A 20,159-nucleotide genomic window follows, 5' to 3' on the forward strand; every position below is an offset into this window, starting at 1 on the left:
TCTCTCTCTCTCTCTCTCTCTGCCTGCCACTCTGCCTACTTGTGATCTCTATCTGTCAAATAAATAAATAAAATCTTTAAAAAAAAAAAAAAAAAAGGTGGAGAAATCAAGGCAACCTAATCAAACCCAACATTGCATATGGAAGAGAAAATAATCCGCATCTGCTGGAGTGATCCAGCTGACTGTTCCAAATTTCCTGGAGGAAGAGGGGAGGAAGGAAGATAACTAAAAGTATAACTGAATGGCTCTCGATCTCTTTCCCTCAGTAACACACACACGCTGGATGGTGGTCGTACTGTCACTCATTCCTGTGTGAGCTTCCTGGCAAGAAAAATAAGTCCATTGTTTCTATCCCACTCAAGATAAGCCACTGCAACACAAGTGGGCAGGACATTATTACTGAAACAAGCTAGACAGTGGACCTTCCAAATAAATAATCTGCAAATGTACATATTTTAACTCTCATTATTATAAATTTCTTAGGCTACATCTCATGACTATCAAGATTCAACTCTATCATCTCAAAGATGAACAGACCGAGGCCCAGATGACTGCCCAAGAGTTGAACAGCAAAGCAAAGAACCAAATCCAGAGTTCTTTCCATTGTATCAAGACCTTAATGTTCCAAATGGCTTTCTGTTCCTCAGTGCCTCTCAAGGTACCACATTTGAGCTGCATGCTTGGAACTTAAGGATTCCACGGTGTCTGTTCTTCCCTGGTGGGTCTAAATTCTTTTTCGCATTTCCCAGAATGGCAAACATTTGAAGGACATCTACTATTTAATTTTATTCAATGCATATTTATTCAAGTCAAGCAAATTTTCGGTCTGGTGATCCAGGAGTAAACCAAACCAAACCTCTGCTTTCGTAGTCTACCAGAAGAAGTAGACATAAAATAAAATGAAATGAAATTACATTTAAAAACTAAATTAAATACACAGTATTTTAGATAGCAAGTGTTACGGAGGAAAATAAAGCAATGACAGCACGCAACAGCAATCTGTGGGAGGAAGTGCAATTAATTAACTGATGTATTTTTAATTCATTGCCACCTGATAATGAGAGACAGAAGACGGAGGAGAGGCACTCCTAAAACGTGCCCAATCATGTCCACGAAATATCCATCCACTGTGTTATCTCCCCACGGAGCCTCCATTTCAATTATGCAATGCCACATTTAACCAGCAGGAAAACCTGCCTCCTGATCTGAGAAGTCAGGGAGGAAAAATCAGATCTTAGTCAAAACCCTTAGAAACCAAAATATGGCAAGATCATGCTCAGAATTGTTTCAGATATTATCCCTTTTTCTTTATATTCTTTACTCTTCTTATATTCTTTTTATGTTTTATTTTTTCCTTTATAGGTTTAAAAAATTCTTTATTACATTTACAATATTTTAAAATTTTTACTTGCCTTATTCTAAGCCTAGAGCACTGTCCTAAATGGGCTTTCGATGGAGTATATTCTGTACCCTAGAAATACCATATCAAATGAAGGCACAATACGATGTTCACATAGCAAGTTCCTGGATGATGATTACTTATTCTACTTCAGATTTGAAAATGAGGCTTTAAGATTTCTTCATTCTTTTTAGATATTGTTCATTTTGATTACTGTCTCTCACAAGAATATGTATTTTCAATGCCATATTCATTGCCAATATAAAATCACTGCCTTCCTCATGATACATGACTCAGTGTCATCGGACACCAGACTGACTTCCCTGTACAGAAGAGAAAAGGTCAGAATGAGAATATTTGGGTCTAACATAAAAAAGGAGAGCAGGGTCTCCAATGCTGTGACTGGGAAGTGCTTGCAAATTTTCACAGTAAACAAACAAAATGTACAAAATGGTTATTTTTGTTTGTTTTCTTGTTTTTAACCTTCCGAATAGTATAGAAACTGAGAAAGGCATCTGGGAAGTTTATGAAACAACCTTCCCATCTAATGAGACCTCATGAGCACTTACTTTCAATCGCCTTGATTTTATTTTCCCAAGGCACGCAGGCAGCTTTGAAGTTTTCAAAATCACGAAGAAATTTTGCCCATTTCTGAAAAGAAAGCCAAATACAACAGTAAAACCCGGCCTCTTGTTTGCCAAGAGGTTTATCCTTCGCCCCCAACCCAAAATATTGCAAGACAATGAGCTTGGAAAGATTTCTCTGGTGCCACATAATGCTTTTTGTCAAAAGGGAAAACAGTAGGTTTTACTTGCCTCCCTGCTCCTCACTCACCCCCCACACCAATTCAATTAAAACAACTTTGATGCATCCCCTGTTTTATAGTCAATAGGCTGAGACAGATCTGTGTATTCTGCTCAAAAATAAGGGACTGAGTTCGCACCCGGTATTAGGCGATCAGCATATTGTATGTATTTAATTAAATACTCATTCATTGCATGAAGAAATTGATGAAATATGAGTAAAACACAACTCCTGCCTTGAAGGGCTGCTGGATCTACTAGAGTAAGCTGAACATAAACAAGAGACTTCAACACAGGATGGTAAGTGTTACAACATAGGACAATTTTCATTCTGGTACAAGTCGAGCGGCTGATTAAATGGAAAGGCAGAGTATCCCAGAAAGGGAGGAAGAAAAAGATTCACAGTTTTTATAAAAGACCTTCGTTCTATTTTATTCCACAATGCTGGGTCATCCATGGTCAAGAGGACCAAAGGACCACATGGAAGAATGGAAACGGGGTGCATAACTTCACGTAAGTGTGCATTATCCTGAGAGAACACGTGAGATGGACAGGCATGTAAGCCCCAAATAACAGTGTGAGACAAGTCTGAAGTTCAAAAGATTGCCCCAACTAGAGACAACCCAAATGCCCATCTACAAGAGAATGAACAAATTGTGGTGCCTTCATACGATGGAGGACAACACACTGATAAAAATGAACTAGAGTGGCCACAACATGAATGTATCTCATGAATATCATATTGCATCAAAGAAGGCAGAAACAAAAGTATAAATATTATATGATTTTATTCAGTTAAATGATAAGAACAGGCAAAATGAATCCCTGACATGTATCATAAATCTTTCTATCTCTATTTCCTATTTAAGATATATGAATTTTATTCACAAAACCCCATTGTATGGAAATGCATTTAGCTTACAAGTGGGGTTACAATTGTAAAGGGAGATAATAATGCCTGCATACCTACTTTGCTTTGAGAATTAAATATGTGATAACTTAATTGAAGGATTCAGTTCAGTGCTTTGCATCTAGTATATACTAAATAAATGTTACTTTCTTCTCTATCTTTTCCAAGAATCTGTTTATATTGGTATATCACTGACTTTTTTTTCTCATGTTCTACTCAATTTGTAGTTGACGTTCCTTATAGAGAAGAGGTATATTGCCTAAAACTTGTAGACATTTGAGAAAGAAACTTTAACCCAGAACCCCTTCACTACCAGGGAATAAAAATCAAAGGGCACAGTCTTTGCCATTTAGGGGTGAGAAAAATCACACAGGTAAATCCTCTGCCATAAATCAATGTTTCTCAGCTTATTTTTCATTTTAACTCCTTTAAGTAGTATTTTGGGGCTTTTTTTGTTTATTTTCTGAATCACATCCTGCCCCAAATTTTATTACCATAGATATATACCATAGATATACGGTGTATTTACTTTATGTGTGTACATGTTTCGTACATAGAAAATGTAAGACATTTTCCCTCTTTATAACAGAACCAATTTTTCTCCCTCCTGGAATCAATATGGCTGCCATTGAGAATGCATGGGGTCAACTAAACTGAGCTGTGAAAATGCTTACCTTGGCCATCATCATCTTAAATGCAAACCACCGCTTTCCTTTCCCTTTCCCAAGGGCTCCTTCATTTTCACTCACAAATTTTTTTGCTTCCCTGAGAAAATAAAACAAAATAAGGGTAAAGGAGGGAGAGTTGAGAATCATGGAAGAGAGATAATGGACATTTCATTTTATTAGGTTTGCAGCCTTATTACTTCTAGAACCTTAGCACTTTAATTTAAACTCTATTTCAAGCTCAGGGCTTGTAATAGATGTTTAAGCTTTTTAAATTCTGGCCAGGAAGAATAAGATATTTTAAGCTCACTTATTATTATTAATCAGCTGGAGTCATGAAAAAGCAAGGAATTTAAGCTAAGTGTCAAAATAGAGAATGCTAGTTCTTTTCATTTCTACCACATATAAAATTGAATCCAAAGTTGACTTCAGATTCTGGCAGTCAGAATGTTTATTTTAAAACTCTTAAAAAAAAAAAAAGTCAAAGAGTTTAGGACAAACTGACATAGAACACACTTTACAGACCTGGTGTTTAATCTCATAAAACCAGTTATGATTTGAAACAGAGCAATCAGCAAGTGGGGTTGAGGGAAGAAGGGAAAGGAAAGGAATACTTTGAGCTTCACAATCCAAAAGAGCCTCAAAAATAAACCTTAACATTATTCCCAAATAGTTACACATTTATAGCAGTCACGTTAGTGTCTGTGTGTGTGTGTAGAAAACCATGAACTCAGCAAAATGGTCAATGTTAAATGTACTGCAGTTTTGTAACTTTGGCCGATTTTGCTGTTGTTGTGTATTGGATATGAGAAAAGAATTTTATGAACAGAGGTGGCCCAGGATTGTCTTGACATTTTAGGGGCTGTAGAGGGCATCGTCCAGAAGAACCCAAATCTGGACTGCCTTTCCACAGTTGCAACGTTGTCAGCTGAATGGTCCCTGGAATGTGTGATTTTACAGAGTAAGACCCTTCAACATAGGATTATAAATAAGCTTATTAACATACAAAGTAAATTAGTGACAGTGCTAAACTCATGATTTTATAACGCCCAGTGATCAGAACCCAATACATACCTGCTGACTTAGCCAGTAACTCCACAATGGGGCCTCCTCACCCACCTGCGTCTCTGCCCCCACCCAGATGCTGCCATAAAAACACAAGGGCAATGGAGTAGATTCTCTTCAGTCATCAAACAGAACCCTTCAGTGAGTTACTTGATGGCAGGGACAGGATCTTGTCCTTCTGTATCCCCCACAGCACCGACCACTACTTTGGGCAGAAGAGGTGCTTAATAAACCTAAACCTTTTGGAAGTGGAGCCGAGAGGCGTACTTGAGATACACATAGAGAGGGGAGTATCCAATAATTGTATTTTCCACATTAACTAATGCTCTGAAGCAAAGTCCCTCCTAAACTTTGGGATTGTACCTTCTACATGAGTCTTCCCAGAAACTTAATAGGACAGGGATCCCTTGGGTGGGCTCAGTTGGTTGTGTCTGCCTTCGACTCAGGTCATGATTCCAGAGTCCCAGGACAGAGCCCAGCATCTAGCTCCCAGTTCGGAGGGGAGTCTGCTTCTCTAACCCTCACCTCTTTCATGTGCGTTCTCTCTCTCCCCCCATCTCTCTTAAAAAAATATATAAATAAAATATTTTTTAAAATGAAAAAATGGGGAAAAAAAGAAGAGAAAAGAAAGGAAAAGAAAAAAGAAGAAAAGAAAACTTACTAGACCCCTGGAAATGGGAAGGGTTACTAGACTGGCTCTGACATTTGACATCATCTCTGAGCTATGAAGATTAACTTGAAAATGGTTTCTAAAACATTCTACACATTCTAAAATGTTTAATGAAGCCATATCAAAAAATACAAACTGAGCTCTCGTGGCTGGGTTTCCCCATCCATGCAATGAAGAAAACATATCTCATTTAAGTATTAACAACATTTTCTAGAAATGATACGGCAGGAGTGAGCATGGCACCTACCTCACAGACATTTATACAATGTTGAACTAAACTCAACTTGACTCTAACTTGAATTCTAACCCGTCTTCTGTGATTTGTCTCTGTGACCTTGCCTGTCTTTTGACCCTCTCTGTACACACATTCAGGTTCCTGTTTCTCAGAAGAAACCATGCATGCCCAGCACTTACACACACGAGCACGATCTGCACAGTTTCCCTCAGTTACTTCATGGCCTTTAGCAGGTCAAGACTCCTCAACACACAAACTAGAGGGTGAGCGACGACGTCCCTGCTCGCCTAGTGGTAAAAAGAAGGGGAGATCGAAAGTGTGGAAGTGTTGGAGGGATTATTACACAGTGGATTTTCTTCTAACAGTTGGTTCAGAACTGAAAATCTGTTTTAACATGATTGACGCGTTACAGAACAATTTAAGCATAATGTAAATTTTGTGTAAACTGTTGGCCGCCATTTTCTACCCATCTTTGTCAATGTGTCATTGATGATATTTCTGAGTATTATTCCTCTGGCCCCCGTTTTCTTATGAGCCCTGTGGTTTTCATTGCCTTATTTTGCACAGTGTGGTGGGTTTTAGGAACCCACACATGGTGTTATAATGAAACTGACCATAATTCCATTATTTGGCATCAAAAATGTTGAAATTCGTACAACCAAGTATACACGGGCGTCATCACATCACTCCATTCTAATAAACACATGTAAATAGAGAATCAAACATTCTTCCTAGTAGTAAAATCAAAATTTGTTTCTCAAATGTAAAGTGCCTACTTTATAGGCCTATCTGCTACTCTGGATATTTAGCAGATAATTTAAAAGACGCTCGGCTTGTTTTTTGAGAGTTACATCACTTTCTAGATGAGTGGCCAATTAGAAAACATGACTTCTCTCAAAAGCCATAAGTGTAAAGAAATAGCTATTCTACTTCATATTTCTGACAAGCGTTTTAATTTTGTGAACTGATGATTATATTATAGGATCATTAAACTAGCAAGATTTAAGAGAGAGAGGCAAGTCAGGGTTATAACCAAATTACAATCACCACAAAATTAATCATAAATTCATCTAATAATATCAAAACCTATTTACACGGCATTCATAAGGTTTTTATCAGTTATTATAAATATGGCTTTCTTTTCCTTGCTATATTATAAATATAGCAATCTAAACAAGGTTTTATCATTTGTTTCTTCAACTGACAAGTTTTCCTGATGCTAGGCATACTTTCCTATTTCTCTCCCAAGTACTAACCTGCCCCACCCTCAACATACATATTCTGACATTGATTTTCAGATAAAAATCTGGACTTCGCTCAACTCCACGTAGTCTCAGGTAGAAATTTCTTCTCTGTCCTAATGCCTTACCCACCTCCTCAGTTCTCTAAATAACCTTCCCCAAGTTTTATACCAGAAAGATCCCTGAAGAATCATTCTAGCTCCTTCTGTTCCCCATTGCCCACTCTTGCCAAAGTAAGTACAGGACTCAACTCATCAGAAGTCTAGGGGGGTGATGTTAAAACAAAGCCAGGGGTTACAGGGTGGGAAGAACGTAATTTTTTTTTTTTTTTTTTTTAGCAAGAACAGATTCTTGAACTTCCTTATAGGATGCTCTTGGGATATAAGTGATATATTTTGCAGCTTGCTGGCCTAGAAGAAGGGACATTGCACAGGAAGAAATTGGTGACTCAGTGACAGAACATCTCTTAACACTATTTTCCAGGCTAACCTTTGTGATGAGTTGCATGATTTCAGGAAACAAGAAAAACAATGACGAGAACAACAACAAAAACCTCGTGCCTCCTAATGCCATCCTCTCCAATAACAGATTTCTTAACCAGAAGACAACATCTTTCACTGTGCTATTAGGAATAAGATAAAAAAAGAAACTATCCAATATGGAAATGAGCACTGACTGATATTTATCACACAAACCTGCCCATTACAGACATCAGAATCCAAGAAAATAAAAGAACAGAACTTCTGAAAACTAAAAAGCAAGAAAACGTCTATGCTTTTCCTAAAGGTAATTCATCTTCCTACCCATTTTTAAGAATCTGGATAATTTAAGGGATTTTTTTTTTCACAAATAAAATGAATAAGATTTTGTGGATAAACTTTGAATATCCATTGGCTTCAAACTGTCCAAATGTCTGACTGAAAAATGTGTGTCACTCCCTTGAATTGCATTCAACAAAAGCTGCCTGCCAAGTCTGTAATCCAGTCTCCAGGTCTTGGAGCTCCAGCCAGCCCTGGTACAGTATGCACAGCTCCCTGTTCTGTAACCCCAGACCCAGGGATAAATAATTGAGTGAGATCTATTTAATGGCAATAATACCTGGCCTCATGATTCATTTATCAAGCCCTTGTGTTGGTAATTAGAATAATAAGGTTTCATGGGCTTTCGAGAGTGCTTTCACAGTTAGCTGAAAGAGCACACTTTGGCCTAACTTACAAAATAGATAATTTACCCACAACACATGATACAGCCCTGATGACACAGGGGAGTCAGGACACGCTATGCTGTCTTTGACACATTCTCATCCCAGGAAACATGTTCCTTCTTTGGGTTAGGTTAAACTGACTCTATTTTCCTCTTGCTTTCAGTTGGATAGTATGATTAGGCAACCAATGTATTGCTCAAGTAAACGAAAGACATTTCAAAACTGGTCTTGAAGGCAAATGTAATCAAGACTTGTACTCATGAGCCCTTCCTGATAAAAGGGATCAGAAGAGTGAGAAGCCTTTTCTTAGTAAACACTGTTGTTTAAAAAAAAAAAAAAAATTTTTTTTTTTTACTAATTTAAATGGACTCCAAGTCAGAACTCTTACTGTTCCTAAAATAGCACTGAGTAATTGGAAGGAAGTTGCAGAGGTTGGAAGCTACTTTCATGCACAGAGACTAGAAACAAGGACTATAGGCCTCTTAGATAATAGAACTCCATAATTAGACTGGTAGCATTACTTAAAATCATCCTAATACTGGAAGCGATGATTCAAAACACCTGTTTTTTGTTTTGAGTTTTGTTTTTTGTTTTTTGTTTTTTTTTAAAGGAGATGCTGGTGGCCGTAATGGTTGGAAGCTCAGTTGTGTCATCTATGAAATGGAGATACTAATCGCTCTGTCATGGGGTTATCCCGTGTTTTACGGGAAACAATGCATGCAGTACTTTAGTCATAACACATGTAACGTATCCATGGCAAACAGTAAGAGCACTATAAATAGGAACTGTTATTAATACCAGTAGTACTAATAGTGCTGACTTCAATTTTTAAGCCTGAGTCTCCAAATTACAAAGCTGAGAAAAGACAAGGTATTTCCAGGCAAAACCACTCAGGAAGCCAGCCCATTGCCCATCAGATGATGAGATGTGCAAAGAGTGGGAACTGTTCTTGGTAAACAAGTGGGAGAGAATTCAGACACACATTTGAGACCGAATGTGAGGACCCTGGTGTCCAGCTTCAGAAGACCAAGTTATGCCTCAGCCTGAGAGGGTGCAGGGGTGAATTCTAGCCTGAGACCTGCTCCAGCAGCGCTGTGCTGAGAGAGCGAGCCCAGGTCAGCTGGGGTGTCTCTGTTGTAAGAGGCAAAAAGGGATCTCTCTCCCCTAAATACAACTACGTTCTATTCAATTCTATGATCTGTGTCTCGTCAATGAGACATGGGTTTGAAGCTTGGCTCTGTCACACACTAGCTGTCTGCTCTTAGGAGAGTTAAAGGACGTATGGATCCCAATTAAGCATTCTCACCTGTAAAATGTGACGGGCAGCTAACATATACTCAATACTTGCCACCTACTGGGCACTCCTGATGCCCCTCATCCCACAGAATCACCAAAAAGTCCAGCAAGGTAGCAACTATGGTTATCCCCATCTCGGAGATGAGAAACAGGACTAATGAAATCGGGGTCCAAGCTTTCCCCAAGAGAAAGTGTCCCAGCTTGGCTGGGATTCCAGCTCAGGGCTCCCAGTTTCCCCAGAATAACATCATTATCTATCTCCTGTGATTGGCACAAGAACACATAAAGGTAGGGAGGACATGGTACACTTCGGAGTGTGTTTATTCTTAGCAATGTGTTAAGTGCTTTGAAAGAAATAAAAGAAACGTGGATTCCTTTCTGAAGTTTAAACGCCATTAAGAAAAATGAGATATAGGCCCATAAAACTGTTATAACAGTGTTCGACAGCTTTAAAGTGGAAAGGGAGAGGACACTGGAGGCCTGAGAGCTTGTTGAAGATACAGATCAGAGAAGAATTGAACCGGGCATTGAAGAGCTGACAGAATTCAAGTGGGCAGAGAAAGGCATTCTAGGCATCAGTTTGTAGGAATTTTTCTAACAAAGGAGCTATTTCCACCATGGAGCACATGTACAAGCTCATATTCTTAGATAGACTCACATTCATCTCTTCACCAGGCCACTGACAGGGCTTGGCAGACAGACCATGCTGATTTTGCTTGGTTCACGTTCATTTGAATCAAACACATGCAATAAATTCTGAATACTGTAAACAGATGGATTTACAAGTCATTGCCTCAGAGTGAGAGAGGCCATTCTGCTTTGGAAGACTGGGTAAAAAGATTCTGCACGATATCCGTGTGTTCATGTTTCTACCCTATGCTAAACATCCCTTGGTACTAAGGAATACGTTTTCAAAATGCTGTGTTGTGATATTTAGGAGTACTAAAAATGAGCCTTAGTTTTCTGTTGGAAGAGGGTGTTCTGCCTTTTGATCCATGTGTGGGCAAGACATTTCAAAAGAAGGCAGTTCAGCGAGTTCTGCAAATTTTCAAGACTACCTAGTGAACTTGACTACTTGCCACATAGCAAACTTGGATCTGGAGGTCTGTCCTGAGCACTGGCAACAGAACTTAGGTGAGGTCACCAACAGAGCCTTCTATGCTCGTAAGTGAACTAGGCTTTCTACTCAGTTGACTTGAAGTCGTACTATTTCACGGTTTTCTTGCATAGCATCCTTCTAAGCTTTCCTAATGCTTGTGACCAAGCACTGGTCAAGAAACACTATAATAGTATATGCATAAAATGAAACATTAACTCATCCATAGAGTCATGTCTCTATGTAGATATCCCAGTATGTATGGGTATGTATATATGAAATAACATAGACATATATATACATAGACATATATATGTAAATTCATGCATGTATACTGTTAATGCATAATTAACATCTATTTGAAAGAAATGCACTTAAAATTTCTAATTTTCAAGACTGTAGATAGAAATTTTAGACACATATATAAAACTATTCCCCTTTCTTCCTCCCATTTTTCATGATATTCTAATATGATGTTCTCCAAACATTTACTGTAGTATATGCATTTTAATAAGGCTTAACCACTTTTATTCTATAGCAACAAGCTTATTTAAATCTCCTGAAGTAATACAAAACTTGCCATTCCTTGGTCATATACATAAAAATATCCTCAAAAATGCCTTCATGGGGCACCTGGGTGGCTCAGTTGGTTAAGCATCTACCTTCAGCTCAGGTCATGCTCTTGGGGCCCTGGAATCGAGCCCCATGAGGTTGGGGTCCCCATTCAGCAGGGAGCTTGCTTTTCCCTTTCCCTCTGCCCCTCCCCCCCCATGTTTTCTTTCTCTAGCTAATAAATAAAAAAAATATATTTTTTTATAAATGCCTTCATTATTCTCTTATTATAAATCTGATAAGGTAAAGGGTTACTTTCGGATTTCATACCTTACTCAAGATCTGGATGACAATTCCCCTAAACAAAAAAGGCACATTTCTCAAATTATCAAATTAATTGTATTCTGTGCTTATCATGTACACATTTGCTTTCCTTTCACTGTTAATGTATTATGTCAAACATATTTAAAAGAATTTTCTAGATAATTGTAAATGGTAATTAGTGAATTTCTCTTCTTAATCACCTTTCAAAGATAACACATCTATGGATAGTCTAATAACAAGTTGTGAAAATTAGCTGTCACCAGTAGCTGACATTCTGAAGAATGCAAGTTCGGTAAATTGCTATTTATCAAAAATGGTTGGAGGGGAAGATATTCTGGCAACGTGGGAAAACTGATTCGGTGTATCTGAAGTTAAAAAGATGAGGGTAATCACATTTTATCTATCAAGAAGGAAACTTTAGAACTTTCTTTTGTCTCATTACCTTTTATTATTATTATCTTATGGTATACCACAAAAAAAAAAAAAAATCCCTGTTTAGGGGCGCCTGGGTGGCTCTGTGGGTGGCCTCTGTCTTCGGCTCGGGTCATGATCCCAGGGTCCTGGGATCGAGCCCCACATCGGGCTCTCTGCTCGGCCGGGAGCCTGCTTCCTCCTCTCTCTGCCTGCCTCTCTGACTACTTGTCATCTCTGTCTGTCAAATAAATAAATAAAATCTTTAAAAAAATAAATCCCTGTTTATTTCAAGTTTGAGATTATTCAAATTCTGGATACGCAGATATTTGTGAAAGGTGCTGAGTAAGATTGATTGCCAAGAGTCTCGTGAGCAACCCTGGTTATTTTAGACCCATTTTCCAATGACCATTAATTACGCTTCCATCAAGCATCTGGGCAGAACCTCAGGCTGATTTAATGAGGGGGTGCTTGGGATTTTGAGGATGGTATGAGAGGCATAAATGCCTTCACAACTCTCTAGAAGAGAGAGGAGCTAGAGCCCAATGGGCCACCTGAAAAGCCTGCAAAACCAAGTGAAGAACAGAACATCTCCAGGTAACTGGTAAAACAGTACACTGTAGATAGGAAAGATTCAATAAATCATGAAAAAGATAAAGAACTTTTGGTAAGCAAAAGTATATGTAACCCCAACGTTTCAGAGCTGACTTCCTTAGCAACTGAAAAAGTTTCAAGGGGGCGCCTGGGTGGCTCAGTGGGTTGGAGCCTCTGCCTTCAGCTCAGGTCATGATCTTGGGGTCCTGAGATCGAGCCCCGCATCGGGCTTTCTGCTCAGTAGGGAGCCTGCTTCCTCCTTTCTCTCTGCCTGCCTCTCTGCCTATTTGTGATCTCTGTCTGTCAAATAAATAAATAAAATCTATTTTTTAAAAAAAAAGTTTCAAATCTCCAGAAAAAAATTTTTTTTTTCTCAAGTGGTTCCTGTTGGCATCCTTTAAGGGAAAATTTCAAAATGTTATTCGAAAAACATTATTAAAATTACCCGTGGTGATTTTTCTAACCACTCACAATAGCACAGCAAATATTAACAGGCTAACTCCAAAAAAGAAAGAATTGTCAGGAACATTGTTCTTGTTTACTAGAAAAGATTTGTTCTTATGCAATGAAAATGATAAGAGAAGCAATTGGTACAGATGAACTCAAATGTGCATGGTAAAGTCAGAAGAGATTTCAGATCCCAATCAAGGCTCGATTATTCTTTAATAAAAAAAATTTCCTCTTAAAAAAAAAAATTCCTCTTTAAGATGAATTTTTTAAAGGAAAAAAAAGAAGAAAAGAGGTAAACAAAGTCAGACTTTTTTTAAAATCAGACTATTAAATATAGAGAACAAACTGGTGACTGCCAGAGGGGCAGGAGATGGGGGATGGGTGAAATAGATAAAGGTGGTTAATTGAAGATGGCATCGTCCGTCTCATTCCTCATGGTCATCATCATCATCATCATCAGTAACTCATGATTTGGAAAAGAAGCTGGACTTCAGGATGTGAATCCAAACTGTATAGCTGATTTGTTAAGCGAAAGCCTGTACACTTTGTTAATTACTGGGTAAATACTGAAGGTCTTAAACATAGGAATGACCTGTTCAAAGTGGTACTTCAAAAGAACACGCTGGTTATATGGCATGAACACTGTCTTTGGAGTAATATAGACAAGTTCTGCTATGTGAGTTTGCTGAATTATTTGAGACCGTTTCATTATGCTATGGTAATGGAGGAACTCATCAGTAGTATTAAGCATAAACAATAAGAATGCTTTGGGCTCATATTATGCAGGTGAAACTCACAGGCAGGGTAAATTTGGTGTGTCTGTGACTATGCAGGCACACCGAGCCCCATACTCAGGTAGCCCCAGTGCCTACTTTAATGCTCTGTCATTGGTGTCTTGAAATTCTTAATAATTGAAATTCTGAACTATTTTTTAACAAAGGGCCTTACATTTTCATTTTGCTCCAGATCCTGCAAATTATGTAGCAGGTTTGGCACACGGGATGTGTGAAGTATCACTAATAAATAAACCTGTAGCATGTGACACAATTAATAAGATGTGTTCCAATACAGATAGTAAGTTAGTAACCTGTAGTACATGCCAAAGAAAGACAGAAAACAGATGGAAAATATGATGAACAAATAAGAATATTGTAGTTAGAAGTGGATGGAAAGACCAATTTACGATCCTGTCACTTTAGGATTATCGGTCACCATTAAACTGACTACCCATCAGCATCATCCAATGTTTCTGTTCTCCTCACGTGTGTTCTGCTCAAGAAAAGCAGCTACAACTTGTAGCATTTCAACAGGCTAATTGACAAGGTACTAATATACTCCAGTGTACCTGCTCTGTGTCATTCTTATAGAGCAAATGCCTATCACTGAGCTATCCTCTTCATTCTATGGGACCCTTTGGGATATCTGTCCTCTTGTTTTGTTTTTAAGAGGAAAGAGTGCACCTGCACCCTCAGAGGGTGCAGAGGGCGGAGAGAGGGAGAGAGAGAGAGAGGGAAAGAGATTAAGCAGATTCCACACTCAGCCCAGAGCCTGATGTGGGGCTTGACCTCATAACCGTGAAATCATGACCTGAGTCAAGATCCGGAGGTACCTCAGGCACCTCCCACTGAGCCACCCAGGTGCCTCAGGACCTCAGTCCTCTTAACCACACCATCAGTAGAATGTAGAATGAGCCGAAGATTCTCTCTCTCCCTCTCCTCTGTCCCTCCCCATCCCCACTCACACACACATGCTCTCTCAAATAAATAAACAGTAAGCTAAATTAAACTTAAATAAAAATGAAAAATTGGATATCAATGTTACATTTTGATCAACAAAATTCAGATATACTGATTTCCAATAGTCTCCATTCTTTGGATGAGAAAATCAGTATATGTAAGGTACCTATAAAGTGTTGAGGACTGAAAGCCACTGCTTTGGTTGAGTTCTTGGTTCAAAAGAATCCCAAATGGTTGAAGGGTGTGTTAGAAGGTGTGTACACATGATTAAAGGTCTTCTTGTGTGGAAGGTCTCATTCCTTCATAACGACAGATGAAGGAAAGGCCTTTGTGAAACAAAGGAGAAATCATGATTCTTACCTATAAAAAATCTCAAGCTCCAAGGAAACTTGAGAGGAATGGATGGGAGCCAGGGGGCTAGTTTTCCCAGATGGCTCTGGTAAAAGAAATCAACTCTGGTCTATTCTTACCGTCCTAGAAATACATTCGCTCCCCTGACTAAAAAAAAAAAAAACAAAAAAAATACAATAAAATAAAAAACAAAACAAACAAAAAGAATGCTGGAGGGCGAAGGAAGATTGAATAAGGAAGATGATTACCTTAATGACTAGCTGACCATTAAAAGCACATGTTTAAATGTAAGTGAAATCCTAAGAATTCTTTTCTTGGCTTTACTGAATGTTCCATTAAAAAATCACCAGGCCAAGACAGCCAATGGACAACTCCCAGAAACATTGGGTCAAGGTGCCACAAAGATAAGAAATTAAAGCAGTTAGTATAACAGCTAAGTAACACGGTTGTTATCAAAATAAATAAATAAATTTAAGATGGCTCCTACCCAAGAGCCATCTCCATGCAAAAGTATCCTGGAGTACTCCCATTCTCTACTTTGCAGACTCATGAAATGTGAGAACTGCTCCCTCCCCTAAATCAGCTTCTTTAAATATCCAGGTAAGTGAGGGCTTTTAATTATTTCTTATATAATAAGAAGCATTTTTTTTTTCTTCAATCAGATGCTTTATACACAAGTCCATTGTGTAGAAGAAGGAAACTGTGACGTCTCTGCTCAAAGCTTGTGGTGTGGCCAGCACCACTCTTAAAACTCTGCCTCCCTTTCCCTGAAGGGAATTCACGGAACCACTGGAACTCTGAGGAGAGCAGTTTGAAAACTACCAGCCACAATTCAATCCTTTCCCTGTATAAATAAATACATGACGCTCAGAGAGGTGAGATTTGAGGAGTGTGGAGTCCATGTCTCTTAATTTTCAATCCCTCACCCACCCTGCTGGAACAAAATAAAATGGTTGCTTGTTCAGGTTTACTCAGGGAGGTTTTAAATCTGCCACGTAGAATGTTCTGCTCTAGTTCAGTTTGAGTTTCAGGAGGAGTAATAAGCAGACCTGTTATTTTCCATCCAGGTGTTTTCTATCACCTGTGGTGGCTGCTACCAGGTTAGCTCAGTGACAGACTACAGGGAGGAAAGATCTAGTCAACCAACTTCTGAGTGAAACCCATCAACAGTTTAAAAACAGATGATGCCTAAAAATCCTCGCTGCTGGATATTTTTGTGGTTAGTTCCTAATAAAAAAGAGAAACTGACTTTCAAATAGTTGGAAAATAGACCACTATTTCCCTTCCCCTGTCTCATCGCCTCAACATATTCTCACCCATTCGAGAAACAGTTTATGGAGTAGGACATTCTGTTTAATGAGGTTTTCTGTTTCTCAGAATCAAAAGATGGTGGCCTTCAATCCTGACTTTCAAGGACTTTTTTTTTTTAAGATTTTATTTATTTATTTGAGAGAGAGTGAAAGAGAGCATGAGACGGGAGAAGGTCGGAGGAAAAGCAGACTCCACATGAAGCTGGGAGCCTGATGCAGGACTCGGGGCGCCTGGGTGGTTCAGTGGGTTAAGCCGCTGCCTTCGGCTCAGGTCGTGATCTCAGGGTCCTGGGATCGAGTCCTGCATCAGGCTCTCTGCTCAGCAGGGAGCCTGCTTCCCTCTCTCTCTCTCTCTGCCTGCCTCTCCATCTACTTGTGATTTCTGTCAAATAAATAAATAAAATCTTTAAAAAAAAAAAAAAAAAAAAGATGCAGGACTCAATCCCAGGACCCTGGGATCACGACCCATGCCAAAGGTAGTTGTTTAACCAACTGAGCCACCCAGGCACCCTATCAAGGACTTGTAAAGCAGAAAACAAAAGTATGCATATTGTAGTCCTGGCCAGATACACCTGCCCCTCCCTCTCCCTTCCCGAGATTATCACTCAACAGGTTTAAGCCACATGAATGTACAAAACTGCACTAACACACAGGAAAGCAGACAAAAAAACACAGTTCCACAGAGACAGTGAAAACGATGTGGCTTCTCTTCAGGCCAAAAAAACAAATGCTGCTGTCTTGAAAATGCTGAGCTCTACTTCCTGAGCCATGTTGGAGAGTTCTTCGGGATTAACAATCCATTTTTAGGGCTTCTTGCCTATGTATCAACTGCTTATTTTAACTGTCATTTGGCCTCAGCTCTGAAGATGCTCATGTTGCCAATTCTTTCAGAATGTGGGAACTACCCGAGCCCTGCCCCGTCTCCACCGCACCCTCCCCGCCGCCCCACAGCATCCTCTGCTATCATGCCCAATGCTTTCCTCTAAAAGACATCTCCAAAGCCTGACCCTCTGTTAAATCTGTGTTAGAAGTTTCACCAGTCTTTCAGAGTCCAGAGGCAGATGGATAGCCTTGGAACCTCAACACAGATCCAAGCCTGTGATGAAAGTATCTGCTCTAGTTATACTGAGCCCCTCGCCTTGCATTCCATTTACTTAGCGAGGACTGATGACTGGAGGTAAATTCTGGAAATAACATTACCCTCAGAAACCTTCTCTGGGAATTAGATGTCCCCAAAAGAGATAAAGGGTAGAAAAGAAAAAAAACCCAGAAACCCACAGAGGGAGGCAGCCGGGCCCTATAGAGCCAACAGTTCCATCACAGAGGCTGAAATCAAGGGAGTCAGGCCGACCGTGACCACCAGCTGCGCAGAGAACTGCAAAGCCACAAAGCAGGACCCATCTCTGGCCATGGAGAATGGTTCCAAGACAGTGAGCGTGACTGACAGGTGAGCAGGCATAGCTGAGTCTTCTCTGGGCCTGCATCTGTGCTTCTATTCTGCAAGCTGGCTTTGAATCTGACGTTCGGAATCACTGCCTTGGTAATGTGCCTAACTGACTCCCTAGCTGCATGGGTAGGAGGCAGCAGACTGGAAAGCATACAAGGCTTAACCAAGTAGCATGAGCAGGTGACACGAATTGTCTGAGAACTGGGCACACTGAAAAGTGAATGCCCTTTTTGTAGGGGCAACAACTGCCAAATCCCAGCCACTACTTCCCGTAAAAATTCCCCACTTGTCCAGCAGAAGCTGGATGTCTGGACTTTTTTTTTTTCTTTAAATATAGGCTCCACACCCAGCATGGAGCGCAATGTGAGGCTTGAACTCATGACCCTGAGATCAAGACCTAAGCTGAGATCAAGAGTCAGATGCTAAACCAACTGAGCCATATATATATATGGCCCCAAATGGTTAAAATGGTAAATTTTGTATTATATATGTGTATGAAAAGTGAAAAAATTATAAAAGGAAACAAAAACCATGTGGTCTGAATAAAAACCCAACATTCAGACCTAAGACCTGAACTGAGCTACAGACTCCCCATTTTCAGTCTCTGCCCTAACAACAGGGCTGGTATTCCCTCGCTGTCTTCCCAATCCCTCTGTCCCACCCCCTTCCAAATATGGGTTCATTTCTGGAACTCAGCTCAAGGCCCCAGGTCCTGGAATCTGCCACAGGATTACCCTGGGTACATTTGAAGACGTGAAAGTAGTTTGGCCCCAGATTCTGCCCAACTGTCAAGATGCTCTGTTCTTTGTTGGCAAGTCAAAATTGGTTGCCCATTCTAGACTGCTACCAATGGGTCACCATCCCCCAGGGCCCCCAAGGTTGTCCCTGGCTTGGTCTACTTCCACCCAGCCCAGACTGTCTCACACTCTCTCCATCAGGAGAGACGGAGAGTGTGACACTGGTCACACTGCAGGGGACCAGACATCATTGACTCTGTCCTGAGAGGAAATAATAATCACAACTTGGGCTTCCCGGCAATGGGTTATGCTCTGGCGCCGTGCTAAGTGTTTTATGTAAATTATCTCACTTTATGGTGCCAATAACCCTGTAAATTAGCATAATTTCATAAGGAATCTGAATGGCAGAGAGCTACACAACTCATTCAAATTTGCACAGCTATTAAATGGAAGGTCTGAGATTCAAACGGAACTCAGAAGCCCCTTCCTGCTCCACTGTCCTATATGGGAAAAGAGAGAGAAGGGAGAGTGGGGGGTACTTCTGTGCAGGTGGAAAGGGAAGACCCACTCTTTGGCATTCTTACTAAATTTCACACCATGCTGAAAGTTCTCAGTATCGCCGCTTTCCAACTTGACAGCGTACCACATACAGTTACCTGTGGCTTCCAGTTTGGGGGCATTTTATGGCCAGTAATATTTCAAAATATATTTCGGAAGCAACATAAGGTGGTTGTCAAACTCATATTTTGCCAAGTAAGGGCACTTTTAACGCTAACATTTAGCATCACTACCACTTCATTGAATGAGCACTATTTTAACAGACACACACACACATACCCACACACATGCATATGCACACACGTGACTAGCTCCATGGAACCAGGCACCCTGCTTGGCTTTGCCTTCATTCATGGCTGTGTCCAATGCACATGGAGTTCCCAGCCTACAACCATGGTGTTCTAGAAGTTTGCTGGGAATAGCATTGTTTGGAACTTGGAAAACCACACTCCATAAAACAAAATGATGCCATTAAAAATGATGGCTAGGTTCCCATTTCACAGGATAGATCTAGAATATCTTGTTTTATTTTAGATATGAGGTAACTGAGGCCCAGAAGCTTAACAATGTCCTTAAATAACATATACTCTTTTGCAAAACTAAGATTAGAAGGGAATTAACCTCATAGCTCCTTCAGTTCTTTTTTCATCACCAAAGACAATATTTAAAAAGATACCAAAGACACTATAATATTTAACATTATTAGTTAAATCAGCCAGTGGAGAGACAGCTTTGGAAATTCACCACCATTTACAAAAATGGTTCTGAAAAACCGCCATCGGTAGCACAATGGGACGATATAAACGTGTTTATTGATTATCACAGACGCATTCCCTCATAGTCATGCCTCACCTCCCCAACAACCTTGGCAAGGAAATACGAGTGTGATCCTCAGAAGTGATCAGAAGTGATTCTGCTCCCATCCCTCAGAAAGAATCATTTGTCTTTTCATACAGGAAGTTGGCAAATCCATGTGCCTCTGAGTGTGTTTGTACTCTCATCAACACCCAACGGAAGACTGAAATTGGGTCACTGACATGTCACCATGGAATAGCTATTAGCATAATCCTTAATTGGAATCCTGTGTACTGTTCTGTTCTATTAA

The 20,159-nt window shown here is 39.8% G+C and overlaps 1 protein-coding gene across 1 annotated transcript in view; it reads right to left on the reverse strand.

Moving 5' to 3' along the window:
• TMC1 (transmembrane channel like 1) overlaps window positions 1-20,159 on the reverse strand; it is a 384,104-nt gene that overhangs the window by 70,375 nt on the left and 293,570 nt on the right. The window contains exons 11-12 of the mRNA XM_059143592.1: window positions 3,787-3,877; window positions 1,969-2,050 (exon numbers count right to left, since the gene is read on the reverse strand). Of these exons, the coding sequence (XP_058999575.1) occupies window positions 1,969-2,050; window positions 3,787-3,877 (173 nt within the window). The remainder of the gene's footprint in view (window positions 1-1,968; window positions 2,051-3,786; window positions 3,878-20,159) is intronic.

Source organism: Mustela lutreola, chromosome 12 (assembly GCF_030435805.1).
Source record: "Mustela lutreola isolate mMusLut2 chromosome 12, mMusLut2.pri, whole genome shotgun sequence".
Classification (NCBI taxonomy): Eukaryota; Metazoa; Chordata; class Mammalia; order Carnivora; family Mustelidae; genus Mustela; species Mustela lutreola.